Raw genomic sequence first — 17,603 nt, forward strand, 5'->3', positions numbered from 1 at the left:
AAAGCAAATGATTCATATACTGCGTTTCATAAAATAATTCCTAAAAAATTAACCGCTAAAAATATAAAACTAAAAGATTGGATGACAGCTGGTTTGTTGTGCTCCACTCGGACTAAACAGTACTTATTTTTAAAATGTAAAAAAAACCCTAATAATAAAAAACTAACCCAAATCTACAAAAAATATAAAAACAACTATACTAGTATTCTAAGAGCAGTCAAAGTGAAATTTTATGAAAATAAATTTATAAGTGTTTCAAATAATCCAAAACTAACTTGGCAACATGTTAATGAAATCACAGATAATAAAACAATAAACAAGGAAACTATTAGAACGATAGTTAATAATGACAGAACATATAATGTTAATGAGGATTCAAAAGGGATGTCTAATATCTACAATCAATATTTTATTAGTGTTGGAAAAAAGTTAGATGAAAGTTCTAATTTTGATTATGAAAAGTATCCTCCAAAAAATTACAAGAGTTTGTCGTTTAATAATCTATTTTGTATAGAAATTGAAACTGAAGATGTTATTAACTTAGTCAATAGTGGTAAGGACGATACAGCTCCAGGCTATGACAGGATAATGATGAAATTATTAAAATATGTAATTGACTTTATTAAAAATCCTTTAGTGTACATCTATAACCTGAGCATACAGCAAGGTATTTTTCCGGATTTACTAAAATTAGCTGTGATTAAACCAATTTTTAAGGAGGAGATAAGAAACAAGTTAATAATTATAGACCAATCTCCTTATTGAGCAATTTTGCTAAAATATTTAAGAAAATAATTAAAAAAAGACTCATATAATTTCTAGAAAACCACAAACTTCTATAAAAAAACCAATTTGGTTTTAGACCTGGTATAGGTACGGAAAATGCCTTATTTAGCACAACTGAATTTATTTATAACGAACTAGACAGCAGTAACAAGATCTTAGCTGTGTTCTTGGACTTAGCCAAAGCATTCGATACGGTTAATCACGAAATTTTGCTCCAAATCATACCCTCTTTCGGAATTGATAAAGTTAGTATATCTTGGTTCAAAAGCTATCTTTATAACAGGAGACAATTTGTTAACTTGTTTGTTTCTTGATTAAACCTGATATTTAAAGCAACAATCATATTGTCTAAAGTAGTATAATAAACTTTTCTCATTTCATCTTCTTTCGTATTAAATATATGTTGTGTGTGTGTGTGACTTGAGCTATCTATTTTTGTAGAAATTCTTCTGTGTCTCATAACTAAAATATCAATTTTATTATCATCACAAAATTTGACAGAATTTTTGTATAAATTATCAAACTATGAATTGTTGTTTCATTCAATCAAGTAATTTTTTTAAAGCTTCAACAAGATGCATTGCCGTTAACAAATTTATATCAGGTGATTGTAAATATGAACTGGTTTTCAATATTAAAGAAAGGATGGGATCTAGCATTTCTAAGGCAAATATAAACTCAAAACATTGAATATACTTTATATTATCTACTCTAGGGTACAACATATTTTTAGGGCTATGGATGTTTTAAAAAATTATTCATTTTTAGAATTATTTTTGAAATTATGTTAATTTTTAATTAATTTTTTATATTATAAAAAACTTTTAATATTGCATGAAAATGACACTCATAGTAAAAAAAAATTTAATTTGCCAATTTAGGTTAATAAAAACTCCGTAGCCCTATTTATGGTATGTACCAATAACTTAACCTAATTATTTAAACATTCAATTAAGATTAACTATTAATGTGATCACTGATCATCAACAATTTTTAAAATGTAGAAGAAGTTAGTTGGTCTTGATGCTGTGCTGTTTTTTTTTATCAGAATGCAACAAAAAAAAAAAAAAAAATTATTTATAGAATTGATGTATTCTATACAAAAAAAAAATGTATATATACTTATTAAGTTATTGGGTGAGATGTACTATGCTGAGATTAACCAAAATAACAATTCGTATTTTTCCATCCAATCTTGTTATAGATATTTGAATTAAAAGTTAGTACTACTAAATGCAATTGAAATTTAAAAGAAAACAAAATTAATTTCTTAAAAATAAACAAAAATTATGATAAACATCAAATTATTTATTTTAAAAAATATTCATACTTACATAATATATACCTATATTATATATAATATTAATCGTTATAACGATTCTTGTAAATATTGATTCTATTATATTTATGTCATTTCCTACTCCGTATAATACATTTTTTTCAAGTACCATTTGTACACAAGGTTGAAAAAATTGAATTCGTAAAGGGAAATGTATAAGTTACTGCACAATATTCAAGCATTGTCCGAAAACCATTGTTAAATAAATTCATGACTTGGAGCTGACCTTCATATTTGTTGTAGATAAATACTTCCCAGAAGTCAAATAGAATTTTGTATTTTTGCACATACCTACGACCTGTTCCTGGTTAAGGGAGAGGGCAAAGGGGGTAGCTATCACGGGCAGCACAATTTTAGGGAGGGCAATTTTTTTACGGTGTAAACAAAAGTTTTGAAATTTTCTAATGTATATACTAGTTTTTAGGAAAAATTATTAATTTATTATTGAAAAATATTAATGACAATTTTATCAAATTATAATTGTAATATTATATTTTATTAAACCGCTGAGTTATTTTGTCAGTGGATGTTCAGCGTATTAACGGTAAAACCATATTATTATTAATGCGGTCGGACCCACGCATTTTTATTTTCGTTACACTGAAATACAATTGTGTTTGTTGTATTTCTTATATATCTCTATGTGTGTATTATAATTTATAACCATCAGATTATTAAATTCATAGATAATAAAGAATTCTTTATTATCTATGATTAAATTTGATATTAATAGTTTCAAATAATTTATTTACACACTACCAAGCAATTGTTTTTGTTATACTCGTAACTCTCTCTCTCGAGTCTCGTGGTCATAGTTGTCGTCGTTGTCGAGTTCGATTCACGAATCACGATTGATTGAAAAACAAAAGTGCGTAATATTTTAATTTCAATCAATATTAGAGGAAATTGCATTAAAATGCATATATTGAAATTAATTATTTGTTTGATTTTTTTTAAAATGTGGAAGGGATTGACGATGATATTTTACAAGAAAAATCAAAGTAATTATTAAATATTTATAGTGAAGATTTAGAACCGGACCTTGAGAATGAGATTATATAATTTCGAAGAATAATGAAATATTTTTCAGAAGATGAAAAATTATTTATTGACAGTTTTTTTGAAGCATCAAAACTATTTATATATTTTTTTTATTTTTTATTTATTAATCGTCATAAATTATATAATACATACTGTAGTATTAGGCAATTTAGATTCATGTCAAATGAAATATTAAAATAACTAAAATAAACGTGTATTCATGTTGCAATAGAAAAAAAGCTTATCATAACATTTTAGTGTATAAAAAGATAAATGTAAAACATTTTTTATACTATGTTCAAATTAGCATGTATTATTTTCACACTGTCATTAGTTTACGAAAATATATCACACTAGATGATGATTATAATGTAAAATATGAGGGCATTGCAAATTTACAAATTAGCGTGTAAGCAATATGTGTAATTAGGTTAAGCTAAATATATATAAGAGAGAAGACAAAAACCAATAAAGGAGTTCTTCTATACCTAGTGGTCGTGTGACTTGGCCACGATAGAAAGCTTGTTAACTTTTTTTCTTTAAGTGTTGCCTTAATTTCTATATGTGTTTTTTTTTTTTTTTTGTGTCTATATGTTGTTACTTATTGAGTATACATAAGTAAAATATATAGGTACATATACAAATATATATTTTGGTTTGTGGAGAGGAAGGTTGAATGGCGGAATTTTAAAATCTGCCCCAATGCGACAAATTTGTTAACCCAGCACTGCCTATGACTTATATTGTTTACTTATCTCAATGAAAGAGAATTTATTTTTTAAATGATATCATTTTCAAGAGACAAACGATAATTACTATTGCAACTGTATTGATATATCAATTCAATATCTAAGGATAGTATATAAACTAATCATATTTATTTCTCAGTAGACACTCATATATTTATGACTGTTATAAATATTACAACAAAATATTTTTGTACTAGTGACAATTAAGAAGACATTTTTAGTATTAATTTTGTTTCTATTTCTGATCTTATTTATTTATATTACAATAAAAATTGTTTTTAAATGAATTAAAATAATGTAGGTCATAAATTAACAGATCTAGGTAAAATACTTTATGATAAAAATATTCCCAAGTATGTATTCGGAATATTTCACAAAAAATATTCTAAATATTTTTTTTTTAGTAGATTTAGATTTAAAAAAAAAAAATGTAATACAATATCAATCAATATAACGATTGGAAACCGTTTATTTCATCAGCATATTTTATAAATTTAAAAAAAATAAATAATAAACATTACCTATAATAATATATTTATTAATATTATACAACTACTTTATGCCAATATCAAATTTTCAATTGATACTGATTAAATAGTAATAATAAAAAAAGTTACTTTGATAAAACACAATAATAATAATAATAAAAAAAAAACTATCAATTAATAGCAATAATAGTGAATTATAATATGATTAATACCACTATAAAAAGTAATATAATAGTCAACTATTTTAAGCTAATGGTCAAGTTGCTGCCGTGGCTTAAATAATAATAAAAATAAAAAATACAACATTGTGATGAATATATTTTATAATATTAATTAAAACTGTATATTTATTATTTATAAAAAAAAAAAAAAATGGAAAAATAAATAATGCCAGGAATATAAATAATTATTTGCAATCAGCGTCCAAACATTTTTATGTTATGTCTAAACCAATAAAATTCAAAACAAAATAATAACCTATACAAAAAAAAAAATATATAGTTTATTACTATATTAATATTTAAATATACTTATAGTAGGTGCTATTAATAATTCAAGTAATTCTTCCAATTAATTTAACCAAAAATATATTATCTACCATACTAATAAATTTAACGATTAAACTACTTTTAATTATTGTAATTATTGTTGTGTCTGATTAATTTATAGCTTATCATATAACATAGGTACAAAATATAACTTTATTTTATTCAATTCAGGTATCTATATCTATATTAAAATAGGTTTTTGCGTCAGAAAAAAAAAATGCAAAAATATTGAAAATCGTTAGGTACTCAAGTTTATTTATATACCAATCATTCAATCATAACTTACAAACCATAATTAAATATACCTATAAATACATTTTTTAACATAATTAAATATTGTTGTGGCTAGGAAGTAGGTTTTCGAAATACTATCCAAGTCTGTAAATTAATAATGATTTATTTTGTAAGATTTTTTTAAAGGGTTTTGTGTAGGCAATTTAAAATAAATGTTAAATTATGTGTTTATTACCTAACCATGTGTCTTACTATAGATTGAAGAGTTTTTAATTGATCAATATCATTTTTTTTAACCGTACACAAAATGTAGTGCTACTTTATTGGTTATTAAACCTTAAATTTCTAAAAAACCTAATACTACTCTAATAATAAAAACTAAGTTGCTTCTTTTCGTTTTTCCTTATTTTTCCACAATCAAAATCGAAATTAAATTAATAATAAAGACAGATTTTAATTATAAGAGTAAAAAAATAAATAAAATTTAGTGTAAACACGTTATATTTATTTTATAAAAATATAATATTTATTCAGTCATGAATTCTTTAACAATTTTTAACAAAATATAGGAAAAATAAACAGTATTTTATTTAAGTAAAAACTATTTGAAATACCATGACATTTGACAAATCGGTTTACATTGTATAGAATAGGAATTACCATGTAAAACGATCCAATCGGCCAGTTTTGTCCATGGTAGAAGTAAACGGATGATACAAAAATACCCACATAATAACAAAATTACACATTTGGTATGTAATAAATTCAAAAATTGCTGCTTTAAAAGTATTACTATTCGTAATATTTCTGTTACTATGAAGTTTATACATAAGATAAGGTACTACAAAATAGCGAGGCTCTAACAAATATTGAGGACAAAGTACAAGTGGTGTAACTATCCAAAATGCTAACTTATAAGCAATAGATGAACGTATTAACATTGTATCTAAATAGTATAGGCCACATGCATATAGCGGCACCGGTAAATACCTTAGAAATACAGGTTTACCAGGACTGAACAGTAGTCTCCACGCATAGAATGTATAATGCCTATTATCAGCTAATAAATATGGATGGGCTATAGTGTTGAAGTATACTAATCCGGAAATTAATGTTGCCAAAGAAATTAATACCACTATAGAAATATTCTTTTGAAGTTCAAAGAAGATTATAGTGGATTGTTTAACAAATGAGTTAGTTATTTGTCTATTAAAATAGTATTGTGATAGTATCCACGGCAAAGAAAAAGTTAATGCAAAAATCACAAAATAACATAACTGCATAGGATGAAAACGAGGTATGTGTGCACTTCGATCACCAACAACTAAGTCACCTTTGTTTATGAACACTACAAACAATGCAAATGATCCAATAACTATTAAATTTGAGTAAGTTGAAAGCCAACATTTCTTCATTAAGTTGAATAAAATGTTGAATCTATTACTTTGTTTAACTGTACAACATTTGTATAATTCGGTGATGCATGCCTGTAAATAAATTAAATTATAATTATTTTTGTCATTTTTAGTTTTATTATAAGAAAACTCACTCGGATGTAGGAAAATGTACAACCACTATTTTTCACAGCAGGGAAACATTGTTCAGTACAATGACATACATCTATGATAGTTGCAAACACTAACCATGCAATGTTTGTTTGACGACACAAGACACAAAATCCACCCAATCCAATTTTAAGCCATGAACTTTTTTTACTATTCAGATGACTAGAATACCATAGAAAAACAGATGCTGTAGCCCAAGCATCTGTATAATAGAGCATCGAGTACGGGGCATAAATAACTGGGAATGTTGCAACACTCACTGATAAAATTATATATGACCATTCTCCAATTAATGATTTCTTACGTTCGTTCTTTAACAAATAATATTATAATCAATGAATTACAAACTTTTACATGTACAAGGTGATAAAAAATGAAGTGATTAAACAAAACTATAGTACTATAAATTTATGAGTACTAGAAAATTTAAATACTAATTTTACTCTGTAATGCACATTTCTTTGATCGTTAAACTTGTTATACTGTAAAAATAATTATATAATTTAAATTATAACAAAAAATTACTTCCTGAAATATTTGTTGGTCAAAACTTTACAAAACATTTTTTACTATTATACAAATGTTTAACATTTTGGCAACAATTAAAATAATAGGTAATAAAATTAGTATTGCATTTTACTATATCAAAATTATGATTAAAACTCACTTGTAATAGTAATTGTTGACAACGATGATATGCATAATACAAACATGATGGAGCTCCTATTGCATTCACAGCTCGCAATGCAATCAATGAGCATGCATCATAATTGTGAAGGAAATTGTTATCCAAAATACCAATCATTGATAATACTGAATTATAAATCTGTACACCAGGTACTAACACAATAGCTGACAATAAATACAATCCAGGCAGTGTAGTAATTTTTGGATCCCACTGTAAAAAAGAAAAAACAGTTTAATTTATTAACAACAGTACTTGATTAACAATGTCTTTAGTTGAGTTTTTATGAATATTTTTTTAATTGACTATTAGTAGATACCTATAGACTAATTCAGGACAGGAACTGTAAATGTTATACTGGTTCTTATAAAACAAATAATGAGATTTCACATTGTTGACAGAATCACATTTAATTATATTGTTGACCTGATAAAATTACATCAGTTATAAATTTTATCGTTAATGGACTGTATGAAATAAAGGAATAAAATATAAAATATAAATAATTAATTTGATGTTTATTAATAAGTCTTTTATTTTAAGTGCGGAGTCAGCACCTTTACAATTTAGAATACTTTTCCCGACTGAATATAATAAAATCAAAGGCCCGTCGGTACACTAGACCGGTTAGGCCGGTAATGATAACGACGCGGAACACAATCGATATCTATAGGTAACATATATAAATCAAGTCACTGTGTTATAACTTGTATGTATTAAAACTGATTAAAACAAAAACAAAATGTATACTTTTGAAAAGTATAGAGTACATTTAATATATATGTATATATATAAATGAAAATCAATACCTGTAAGAAAGAATATGATTTATAACTAGCAAAGGTATAACTTGGAAATTTATTAGGGGGGGGAACAAAAATATAATTACATATTTAAAAAAAAGGGTGTCTGAGGCTAAACACAGCTTTACTACCTACATATTTTTATATAAAATTATTAATTTTCTAACATTATGTTAGATAAGCGAAAACTTAAAATTAAGATTTAAAAAAAAAAAAAATGTTATAGTAATGTTTTATAGTTTTGTACTTATTTTAAAACAAGGTATGTTAAATATCAGAGGGGACACTGTCCCTCCTTATTTTTTCTAGGGAGCAATTGCCCCCTTTGCCCCAACAGTTTATGCCTATGATAACTAGGAAATGTTAATCCTCTAGAATAAAAATAATTATCGGCTATTTTATAGTGATATAAATCATATTTTATTTAATAATTAAATTAAATAACAAAATAAAAATATTCTATACTTGAAGTTTAATTTGTAAGCAATTTAAGTACCTATTCATCATTATTCAAAATGTAATCTACAATATTATTCAATAAATACAAATTATCACAAATATTAAACTAAACATAATAAATTGTACCTATACATTTTAGAACGCAAAAAAACATTCATAACACCTTATATGGAAATATTTTTTCTATAGTAACAATAGGCAATTGCAAATACCTATTTATTACTATCCAATTTTTGTAGACACATTAAATATGTTAGAAATATCAATAAACATGAAGAAATAAAGATTTGAAAATCATTGCAATATAGTACATTATAAAATCGACATTTGTAGTATGGCTAAATGTATATATCATACATTTATCATATGGGCTTACGAGACAATAAATTAAAGAAAATCACAGAATGGAAGAGTGTGATCATATGGACACAGGACTTTACAGATGACACGTAGTAGTCAGACGACATCTTACGGTTGGCTGTTCGAAAACACACAAGAACACAGTGTCCAACGGTTCGATGAACTACCTCAGACTGCGCACTGGGTATCAATGCAAAAAAATGAGTTGATTGAGTTAATAGAAAAAGAATAGAAAAGCACACCAACCTGATGAAATGCTGCTTGGCAATAACGGCGAGCTTGAGGCACATGGAACTCTTCGTCAATGTAATACTCGTCGGAACGGAATAACGGCTGCACGAAATACCGCAATATAGAGTACGAGACGGCTGACAGGAGGAAGACGGGCAATGTCGCCATTAAGCCGGTGCACGGTTTCGCGCCATCGTCGCGCATTTGCCGTTTTTTTAGGTTCCGCCGTGCCATCGTTGTTGGGTCGGCTGCAGCTCCTGTGCAATCGGACAACAGTCACCCACCAGCGGATATGAAGATATTACGATACGCACGTTTCACTGCACAACACCGTGGTCGTCGTTCGCGCTGCGACATTATGCAAACCGACGCGAACACCGTGCGGCACACTTCGAACGCGGCGACACGATAACAGGCGCTTGATAAGAACGCGCAAACTGATAACGCCGAGAGCGACGATCGATAACACACGGGTACTGGCAACTGGTGCCATAGATAATAAAGAATTTATTACTAGTTTATGGCCATAAGGAATTGAATATTGTTTCCAATTTTTTAATATTTTCGCTGTTGACTCTGAATTTTTAATGTAATTAAGTCGATAGTTTACACTAGCTTTCCAGTTTTTTTCAATATCAGGAAATGGACTGTTGTCATGTTTCAATTCATCCAATATATAATCTATTTCATTTTCTGGTACTACAAATAATATAGACATTATAATATATATTATGTATATTTTAATTTATAAATTAAATATTTTACCAAATGTCTTCTCAGTACAACTCTCTTTCTCTTGATTTCTGCTACCAGTTTTATTTTTTTCTAATTTAGTTGTAGTATGAATTAACCCAGTATTTTTTAGATTTCTCATTGAGTTATTATACTTGGCATACAATTTGCCTTTTGGGTTTTTATTACATCCAATTTTCATGAAATAGGTATCCTGTAGATTTTAATTTTGGTAATTATTATTATTATGATAGCAATAAATAACAAATTAAATTACCTTAATTTCAGAATTAAACATTGCCACTATTTGATCTGCTATAGATTCAGCCAAGCTTACAGACATTTGTATGCGCTGTGATAGTATATGCCCAATAAGTATGTCGACCAATGTTGATCTAATACCATCATTTAGCTTATTATTCTGTCTATAATAGTCCAATATTAAAGAACCTTGTGTTGATGAATTTAGAATTACATCAACCTTTAATTCTTGGCTTGATTTAAAAGATTTAAGAGGAGGTTCTAAATTTGGTTTGTTTATTGATGTTTCAGCAGACTCTGTTATTTTATTTATATCAACAATATTTAAACTGATTTTCCATTTTTCTAGTTCAGATTCAAATTTTACTAGGATGCCTAATGGATATGTTGATAATAATTTATCAACATGTCTAGTTTTTAAAAGCCGAAGAATTTTCATATCAATTAGTTGATCTATACAAAAAAAATATATTTATAGGATAATGAGTGATTAAGTGTTAATCTAATGTTAATTTTGTGGTATACTTATCTTACCAATACAAGTTTGATATACACATGTTAATCCCCAATCTTCTAATACTTTCTTCAATTTTGGTAAATCTTCAGCTGGGTAATGCAATTCTGACATCTGAGTGGAACTGTTTTGAAGATATATATCAGGGTTCATAATTTCTACTGCTTCAGTGGGTGGCTAAGGTTTTAACAATACCATTAAACATTACTATTACAGAATATAAGTAACTCGATAAATAAAAAAAAGCATCATTTTTAAAAAGTAATTTATTAAAAAAAATTATAGTACTTACAAAAAAAAGAAGCATAATTACAATTAATTGTAAAAAAAGCATCATTTTTAAAAATAAATTTATTAAAAAAAATTACAGTACTTACAGTACTGGAAGGTACTTGAAGCATATGTAAAAATGAGTCACTTATATGTGGTGTGTATTCCATTTCTTTATACCTTATAAATACTCTAATACATTTAAAAAAATATATATTTAATGATATAATTTAATAATATTTATACATATAAAATAGTGAACATAACTTTAAATAATTGACAATTTATTAAGTTAGTAGAATTCTTTCAAACGTATCATTTTTTTGACCTGAAGAAACTGTTGTTACATTTATAGGAGGCCCACTAAATTCATTTATTTTAAAAATAAAACAACCATTCGATTCTTCCTCACTATTACTTACAATAAACGATTCAAGATGTGAACTAAATCCATTTAACAAAATTTTTTTGGTTATAATATAGAAAATATTGTCTGGATTATTATTTATTGTAATAAGTTCAAATATTTTAAATAAGCTCATTTCATCACAATGCTTTGTTAAATAATATCCAACCTTGTATAAAATTCCATCATACCTCAATTCATTATAACATGTATATTGTAATGAAGTTAAATTGAGCTTATTGTTAATAATATCAGTATATTTTGTTAAAACCTTATGTTTATCTTTGAAAATAATTTTTTTATCTAAGTCTTTCATTAAGTTATAAGCAAATTTAAACTGGTACTTTTTTGCTAATGTCAAGGTAATATTTTTTCTAGAAGTGGTTGATCTTGCATACATCTTTAATTCTTTGTGTTTACCTTCAAAACGAAAGAACCAGTAATGCCTAGGAGGACCAGATTTTTGAATTATTGTTGGATAATGGACTAAAAAATAGTGTTTTGGTTTTAAATTATCATTGAAAAGAGTTAAGTACAACAAATTGTGTTGGGAAATTAATTGTTTCAGATATAGTATTGCGTTTTCAGTAAAAGTGTATGATAACAGAATATCTGTAATTTTAAGTAATAACAGAAACAGTTCCCAAACTTCATCAGATTCAGGTATTAAATCTCCTATTATTAAAGGAAAAAAGTGCATGAAAGTCATGACTTCCCTGGCTGACATTTTTAAATGATTTTTTTTCAAATGATGAGCTGTTATAGGAGGTGAAATATTACCTATCTCTATCTGTCCATAATTAAAATAGAAATAAAATAGACATGAAAAATACCCTCTTGTGTTACAATATCTATTCCTTCCTTTTCAAGCATATTAATTTCATTTACCAAACCATGTAAACATTGATCATTTCCAAATGACTTAAGATCAACATGCTTTATTAATGCAGCTAAATATATATAAGATAATTTTGAACAATTATCTTCTAGAGGAAAGCTATAATAAAATGCAGAAACAGAATGAAAATTAGCATGTGAACCTAAAGGATTATTGATTTCAAATTCATCTGTGTATAAAAAAAAAGGAATACATATTTTGTTATGTTGAAACCCTTTATTTTTCCAGAGATTTCCTTGGACAAAATTTTCCATTGATATACTTTCATTATTTTGATAGAAATTTAATTTAGTATACTGTTTTTTAAAATTATCACCTTGTTCAAAATATTTTTTAAATTGAAACTTTAAAGGTAAAAGAGCTCCTGTAGTATTTTTTTCATTATATACACTTTCACCAATATGTTGAACAGGACAAATTTCTTTGTTTATATTAAATTGATAAATATTACTTAAAAAATCATTTTTTTTGAGCCAATTTATTAAACAATATTCAGAATTACAATGCTGAAAAATATTTTCTATAACTGAAGTTACTCTATGGAATTTACCACGTGTAATAGGTTCTTTAATTTCGTTGTCAATTACTGCTTTTAACATGGATACAACTGGAGCAATAATTGAGTCTAGTATTCCAGTTTGAATTGATATAATATCCACTCTAGTAAAATTGTTACTGTTGTGTAAACTAACTATAAACTCAATAGCAGATTTATATATGGCTTCACTAAATAGATCAAGATTAAATGGAATTTTATTAACAGGAGTTTCAGTTAAAAGGTTATGGCTATCAACACTTTCTGTACTTTGAAGTAATAGTGGAGAGTCATTAGAAAATGATTGTACTGGTTTTAGTTCTAATAGAGGTGTTACATGCTTTCTATGAAGGTGTCTTTTAAAAGTAGCTAAGTTAAGAAAAGACTGTGTACAAGTTTCTTCACAGCATGTATAATTGCTATCAAATTTTAACAAATGGAAAATTTTAAAATGATACACTAACGATATCCAACTATCAGTTTTAAATTTACATACATAACAAATAATTTTTAAATATTACAGTAATTGACAATTATATCAATAATCCAAACTTACAAACAAATTGTTGACTTAAAGGAAACTTATTTCACAAAACTGCTTTAGGATAGTAACAGGATAGCTGCTCTCCTGGTAGGTAGATAGGTAGGTACTGATCATTGGATGATATGAAATACTGAACTTGAATTGTCATAAGAATATAAGATTTTTGTTTAAAATACCTTTAAATATAAAATTAATCCATGTTAATTTTAAAAATTAAGTCTTATATCAGAACATTATAATTTATAACAAAATAGTGGTGCATACTATAACTAAAACATTATTAAGATACTAACTCTTGGAAAAACATATATCTATAAAGGTCTTTAGTAAAGTCTAATTGCACCACTGACAATAAAAGTAAAACAAAAATGTATAGACTTGCCAGTAAGCATATAATATCAGTTTATAAATAATAAGTCGAGTATATGATCTTGATGTTGACTGCAATATTAGAAAAAAACACTACAGATCACAGAAAATAATATAACAAAGCCTAATACACAATGTTGTTGATATTCAATAGGCCAAATAGATACGCGTGTATGCTGTGTGCTAAGTTCCGTACAGCAATATTTAACTAGTTATAAACTGTTAACTTATAAAGCTAAAAAGAAAACCATGGAAAAAACTTTAACGCGTGGTAAAGTATTGGCAGCTATAGCTATATATATGTTACCGGAAATGTTGACAATTTAGGAAATGACGACAATTCCTAGTAAATGTTGACAATTCCTAAAAGCAGAAGGCAATGTTATCATCGCCTAGGAATTGTCGTCATTTCCGTAGTTTATTAGGCAATGTTATCAATAGGGCCCGGAATTTGATGATCTAAAAAATAAAAATACATAAAAAAAAATGCATAAAATGACATTTATTAATTTTTTTTTAAATGATTGTATATTTTACTGTAAAAATTGATAAATATTGTTTTGATACAAATTATAATTATTATAAATTAATTAAATAAAACTATATATTATAGTCATTTACACTCTATATAGTAGACACTATCGAACTAATAATAATGCTGTCAAACTCAAATTAAATGAGAAACGGAGACACATGGGTATATAAAATAAACTTATAAAATTATTTTGTGTATCAGTGCGGAAACATGAAATTATATCAAACACGGATTTATGTCGATTGCGATAACCGCAAGGTAAGGTTAACCGAGATCTAAGGCTCGGGCCACACGGTGCGTTGCTGCCGCATGCGGTGAAATAAATTGCGGTGGCACCGCAATAACATATTCGGCCACACGATGCGGTGTGGCAGCATGCGATAAGATATTTTTAAAATTTTAAATATTAGGCAAACATAGGCAAACGAAATTTCGATCACTTTCCTACTCGGTGTTATATTGAAATGTTTGTTTTGTCAACGCTTTATTATGTCAAGTAAAACTTTATTGCAAGTTCTGTGTGTGGCAGAAGCAGCTGGAGAGCTGAATAGTCTCGCTCCACCAGAACGAAGATACTGGGTCCATCCAATGAACTCCGACCGTGAAAAAAAAAAAAAAATTTACAGCTTTTTATGAAAATAGAACATCCAATAGAAAATATGATGAACTTAATGTTGGAACTACAGTACGTCTGAGTATTCCAGATGTAGATCGTGCTCGTAGATCACCAAGAAATGTATTAGCGGTTGTAACAGAAGTTAAGGACGATTTATATAAGCTATGTAAGAAATACACTAGTATTTTTATTAACGTCTTAATCATCTTCATATTCAAACTCGTGCGTTAAAAATTAATTTTTTTTTTTAAATTGTAGGCACTGAAAGTGGATTTTTAAAACACATGTACACAAGATCAGAAATAAATCCTTGCAAAGCAAATTTATTGGATCTAAGTACTGTTTTAAAATCGGCAGGTCAAGCAGAAAAACCGTTATCACTTCGGGAGGCAGCTACTGTAAATAGTATTTCAGGGGCACAAGGATACACCCGATGTCAATGTAAGACAAAATGCAAGACGAACACGTGTGCTTGCAGATCGGCATCTAGAACTTGTAATTCTAAATGTCATGGAAGTTTGCATTGTGAAAATAAAAATAAGTAACTACGTTGCAAATCATAAAAAAATTTTAAAAAGCATAAATTACACAAATTAAAATGTTAAAAAAATACTTGTTTATTTATTGATTATTTATTAAGGTGATATTAGATTAATTGATAATTATTTTTGATAAAAGTAATATTTAAATAAGTCAGATAAGTAAATAAGTCAGACATAAAAAATGTGGCATCTTTGCCTACTATCGTTAGGAAATGATAACATATACTAGGCGATGATAACATTGCCTTCCGCTTTTAGGAATTGTCAACATTTACTAGGAATTGTCATCATTTCCTAAATGTCAACAATGCCGGTAACATATATATATATATATATATATATATATATATATAAATATATATTTATATAGCTAGATATATATGTACTACGGGTACCCGCGAGAGAACGCTAGTCACTACTAGGCGGCAACAAAAATTTATAATGGTCGATGGTTAATTTGATAATATAATTGTCATGATGATAATGTCGCTGAAGAACCTCGGATATTTCGGAAAACCCGTAGTTATAAATAGTTATGAACTTCGTTATAAATACAAAATAATATAACAAAAACGATAATATTGGTAATGTCATTTTAATAATATATTATCATTTACATATATCTTTTGCCAACAACATTGATAATAAAGATATTCATCATGATGAAACAATTATCAATTTAATAAAATATATTGTTTGAATAACATAACATTATCGTGATGACAAATTTAAATATTGTTAAAGTTTAATAAGACAGTATTGTCAATATAGCTCAAGATTTTTTTTTCTGTGCGGTCGAAACGATGCTAATGCAGCAACACATGCTTTTGTCACCTCTCCTGAGCTAGTTACTGCTTTAGCTATTGAAGCACGTCTAGATTTCAATCCAGTTACTGATTCGATTAAAGGAGCTGATGGTTAGTTATGAATAATTGACTTAAGTGATAAAATATTTTAAAATAATTTTGGTATTTTACATTTTTAGAAGGACCTTTATATATATACTAGAATCAAACTCTTGTTTATTAACTCATTGATAACAATTATATTTTTTAATTTAACGATATAATTTATGAGTAAAATAAAATTTTTCTATTAGTGAATTTAATAGTTTCTATAATTAAAGTCTCTGGTACTTTATGTTGTAAATAAATTTTTTTTTATTAAAAATCTTAAATTCATTAGTATTTTAATGTCTTATAGAATTTTTGTAACTTAGTTTTAGAGAATGCCATAAATAAATATTTAAAGCGTATATATATATATATATATATATTAAAAAAGTATAAAGTATCCAAAATTATTTATTCTGGGTTTGAAATATATGTATAATCATATAATTGGTTTTGATCGAATTCTATATACACTAATACTAATTACTTATATTTTGCAGGTAAAAATTTTGAATTGAGTAATCCGTTTGGCGATGAATTGCCTTCCAAATGTTTTGACCCTGGCCATGACACGTATCAAGCTCCACCTTCTGATGGATCAAAAATTAATGTAAAAGTTGATCCGACATCAAACCGTTTACAATTATTGGAGCCGTTTAAAGCTTGGGCTTTTGAAATGTATCTTATGTCATATTGATGGACAAATGTGAAATTTCACTGGTCGAAACGATGAGTTATGAATAATTGACTTCAGTGATAAAATATTTTAAAATATGCAAGCAGACGAAATAATGTTGAACCACACGTTTAACGAGCAACAAATCGAAAGGTTCAAAGCCGGTAGTGCGTTAAATCGCATGAAACAAGCTGCTTCAAAACAGAGTAGCAACAATTCTTCTTCTTCTTTCTTCAGAGGCATTTATAACTCTATTAGAGATTTTGTCAACAAATATGTACTTTCATAAATGTGCATGTGATGATATCTATGTATATTCCAGTGTTGGCCTGGTACTTAAAGTGCCCTGGAGGTTTTTTTCATATAAACCTGCAAATATGTCTTCTCATATCTCATCTAACTATGAAAATTGCTTATATGTATTCCAAAACATAATTTTTAATGGTACCTTATTTAAAATGTACAAACAATTAATTTAATCACTTAGTTACCAATTATTTATTTAAAATTGTATTATTTTAAAT

At 26.9% G+C, this 17,603-nt stretch overlaps 3 protein-coding genes across 4 annotated transcripts; 1 reads left to right on the forward strand and 2 right to left on the reverse strand.

The window, feature by feature from the left end:
* Window positions 1-5,721: 5,721 nt before the first annotated feature.
* On the reverse strand, window positions 5,722-9,708 carry LOC112685582 (putative Dol-P-Glc:Glc(2)Man(9)GlcNAc(2)-PP-Dol alpha-1,2-glucosyltransferase). Of its 2 annotated transcripts, none has more exons than XM_025557514.1 (4): window positions 9,304-9,708; window positions 7,418-7,648; window positions 6,735-7,061; window positions 5,722-6,672 (listed from the first exon to the last, which is right to left on the reverse strand). In XM_025557514.1, the coding sequence occupies exons 1-4, from the start codon at window positions 9,520-9,522 to the stop codon at window positions 5,842-5,844; spliced, it is 1,608 nt and encodes a 535-aa protein (XP_025413299.1). In that variant the 5' UTR covers window positions 9,523-9,708; the 3' UTR covers window positions 5,722-5,841. The 2 variants fall into 2 exon arrangements, with proteins under 2 accessions (XP_025413299.1, XP_025413300.1); XM_025557515.1 differs by lacking the exon at window positions 9,304-9,708 and adding an exon at window positions 7,755-7,861.
* On the reverse strand, window positions 9,590-13,406 carry LOC112685579 (the record flags this gene model as incomplete). Its single annotated transcript, XM_025557511.1, has 4 exons — window positions 9,590-9,987; window positions 10,054-10,234; window positions 10,298-10,470; window positions 12,686-13,406. Coding segments are annotated over 4 exons (1,473 nt in total), but the record flags the coding sequence as incomplete, so codon positions are not given.
* A 1,181-nt stretch (window positions 13,407-14,587) lies between these two features.
* LOC112685580 lies at window positions 14,588-17,109 on the forward strand. The gene is made up of 5 exons (XM_025557512.1): window positions 14,588-14,610; window positions 14,995-15,134; window positions 15,227-15,509; window positions 16,282-16,427; window positions 16,904-17,109. Exons 1-5 carry the CDS (start codon window positions 14,588-14,590, stop codon window positions 17,098-17,100), a joined length of 789 nt encoding a protein of 262 aa, XP_025413297.1. The 3' UTR covers window positions 17,101-17,109.
* Window positions 17,110-17,603: the final 494 nt, after the last annotated feature.

This window comes from Sipha flava, unplaced genomic scaffold (assembly GCF_003268045.1).
Source record: "Sipha flava isolate LNK unplaced genomic scaffold, YSA_version1 282_pilon_pilon, whole genome shotgun sequence".
In the NCBI taxonomy this organism is placed as follows: domain Eukaryota; kingdom Metazoa; phylum Arthropoda; class Insecta; order Hemiptera; family Aphididae; genus Sipha; species Sipha flava.

Coding starts and splice junctions, on each gene's coding strand:
- LOC112685580 (XM_025557512.1), top strand. CDS start 14,588: ATGTCGATTGCGATAACCGCAAG. Junction 14,611..14,994: donor TCGATTGCGATAACCGCAAG/GTAAGGTTAACC, acceptor TTATGAAAATAG/AACATCCAATAGAAAATATG. Junction 15,510..16,281: donor CATTGTGAAAATAAAAATAA/GTAACTACGTTG, acceptor TTGTCAATATAG/CTCAAGATTTTTTTTTCTGT.
- LOC112685582 (XM_025557514.1), bottom strand. CDS start 9,522: ATGGCACGGCGGAACCTAAAAAAACGGCAAATGCGCGACGATGGCGCG. Junction 7,062..7,417: donor GTCAACAATTACTATTACAA/GTGAGTTTTAAT, acceptor TATTTGTTAAAG/AACGAACGTAAGAAATCATT. Junction 6,673..6,734: donor GTACATTTTCCTACATCCGA/GTGAGTTTTCTT, acceptor ATTTATTTACAG/GCATGCATCACCGAATTATA.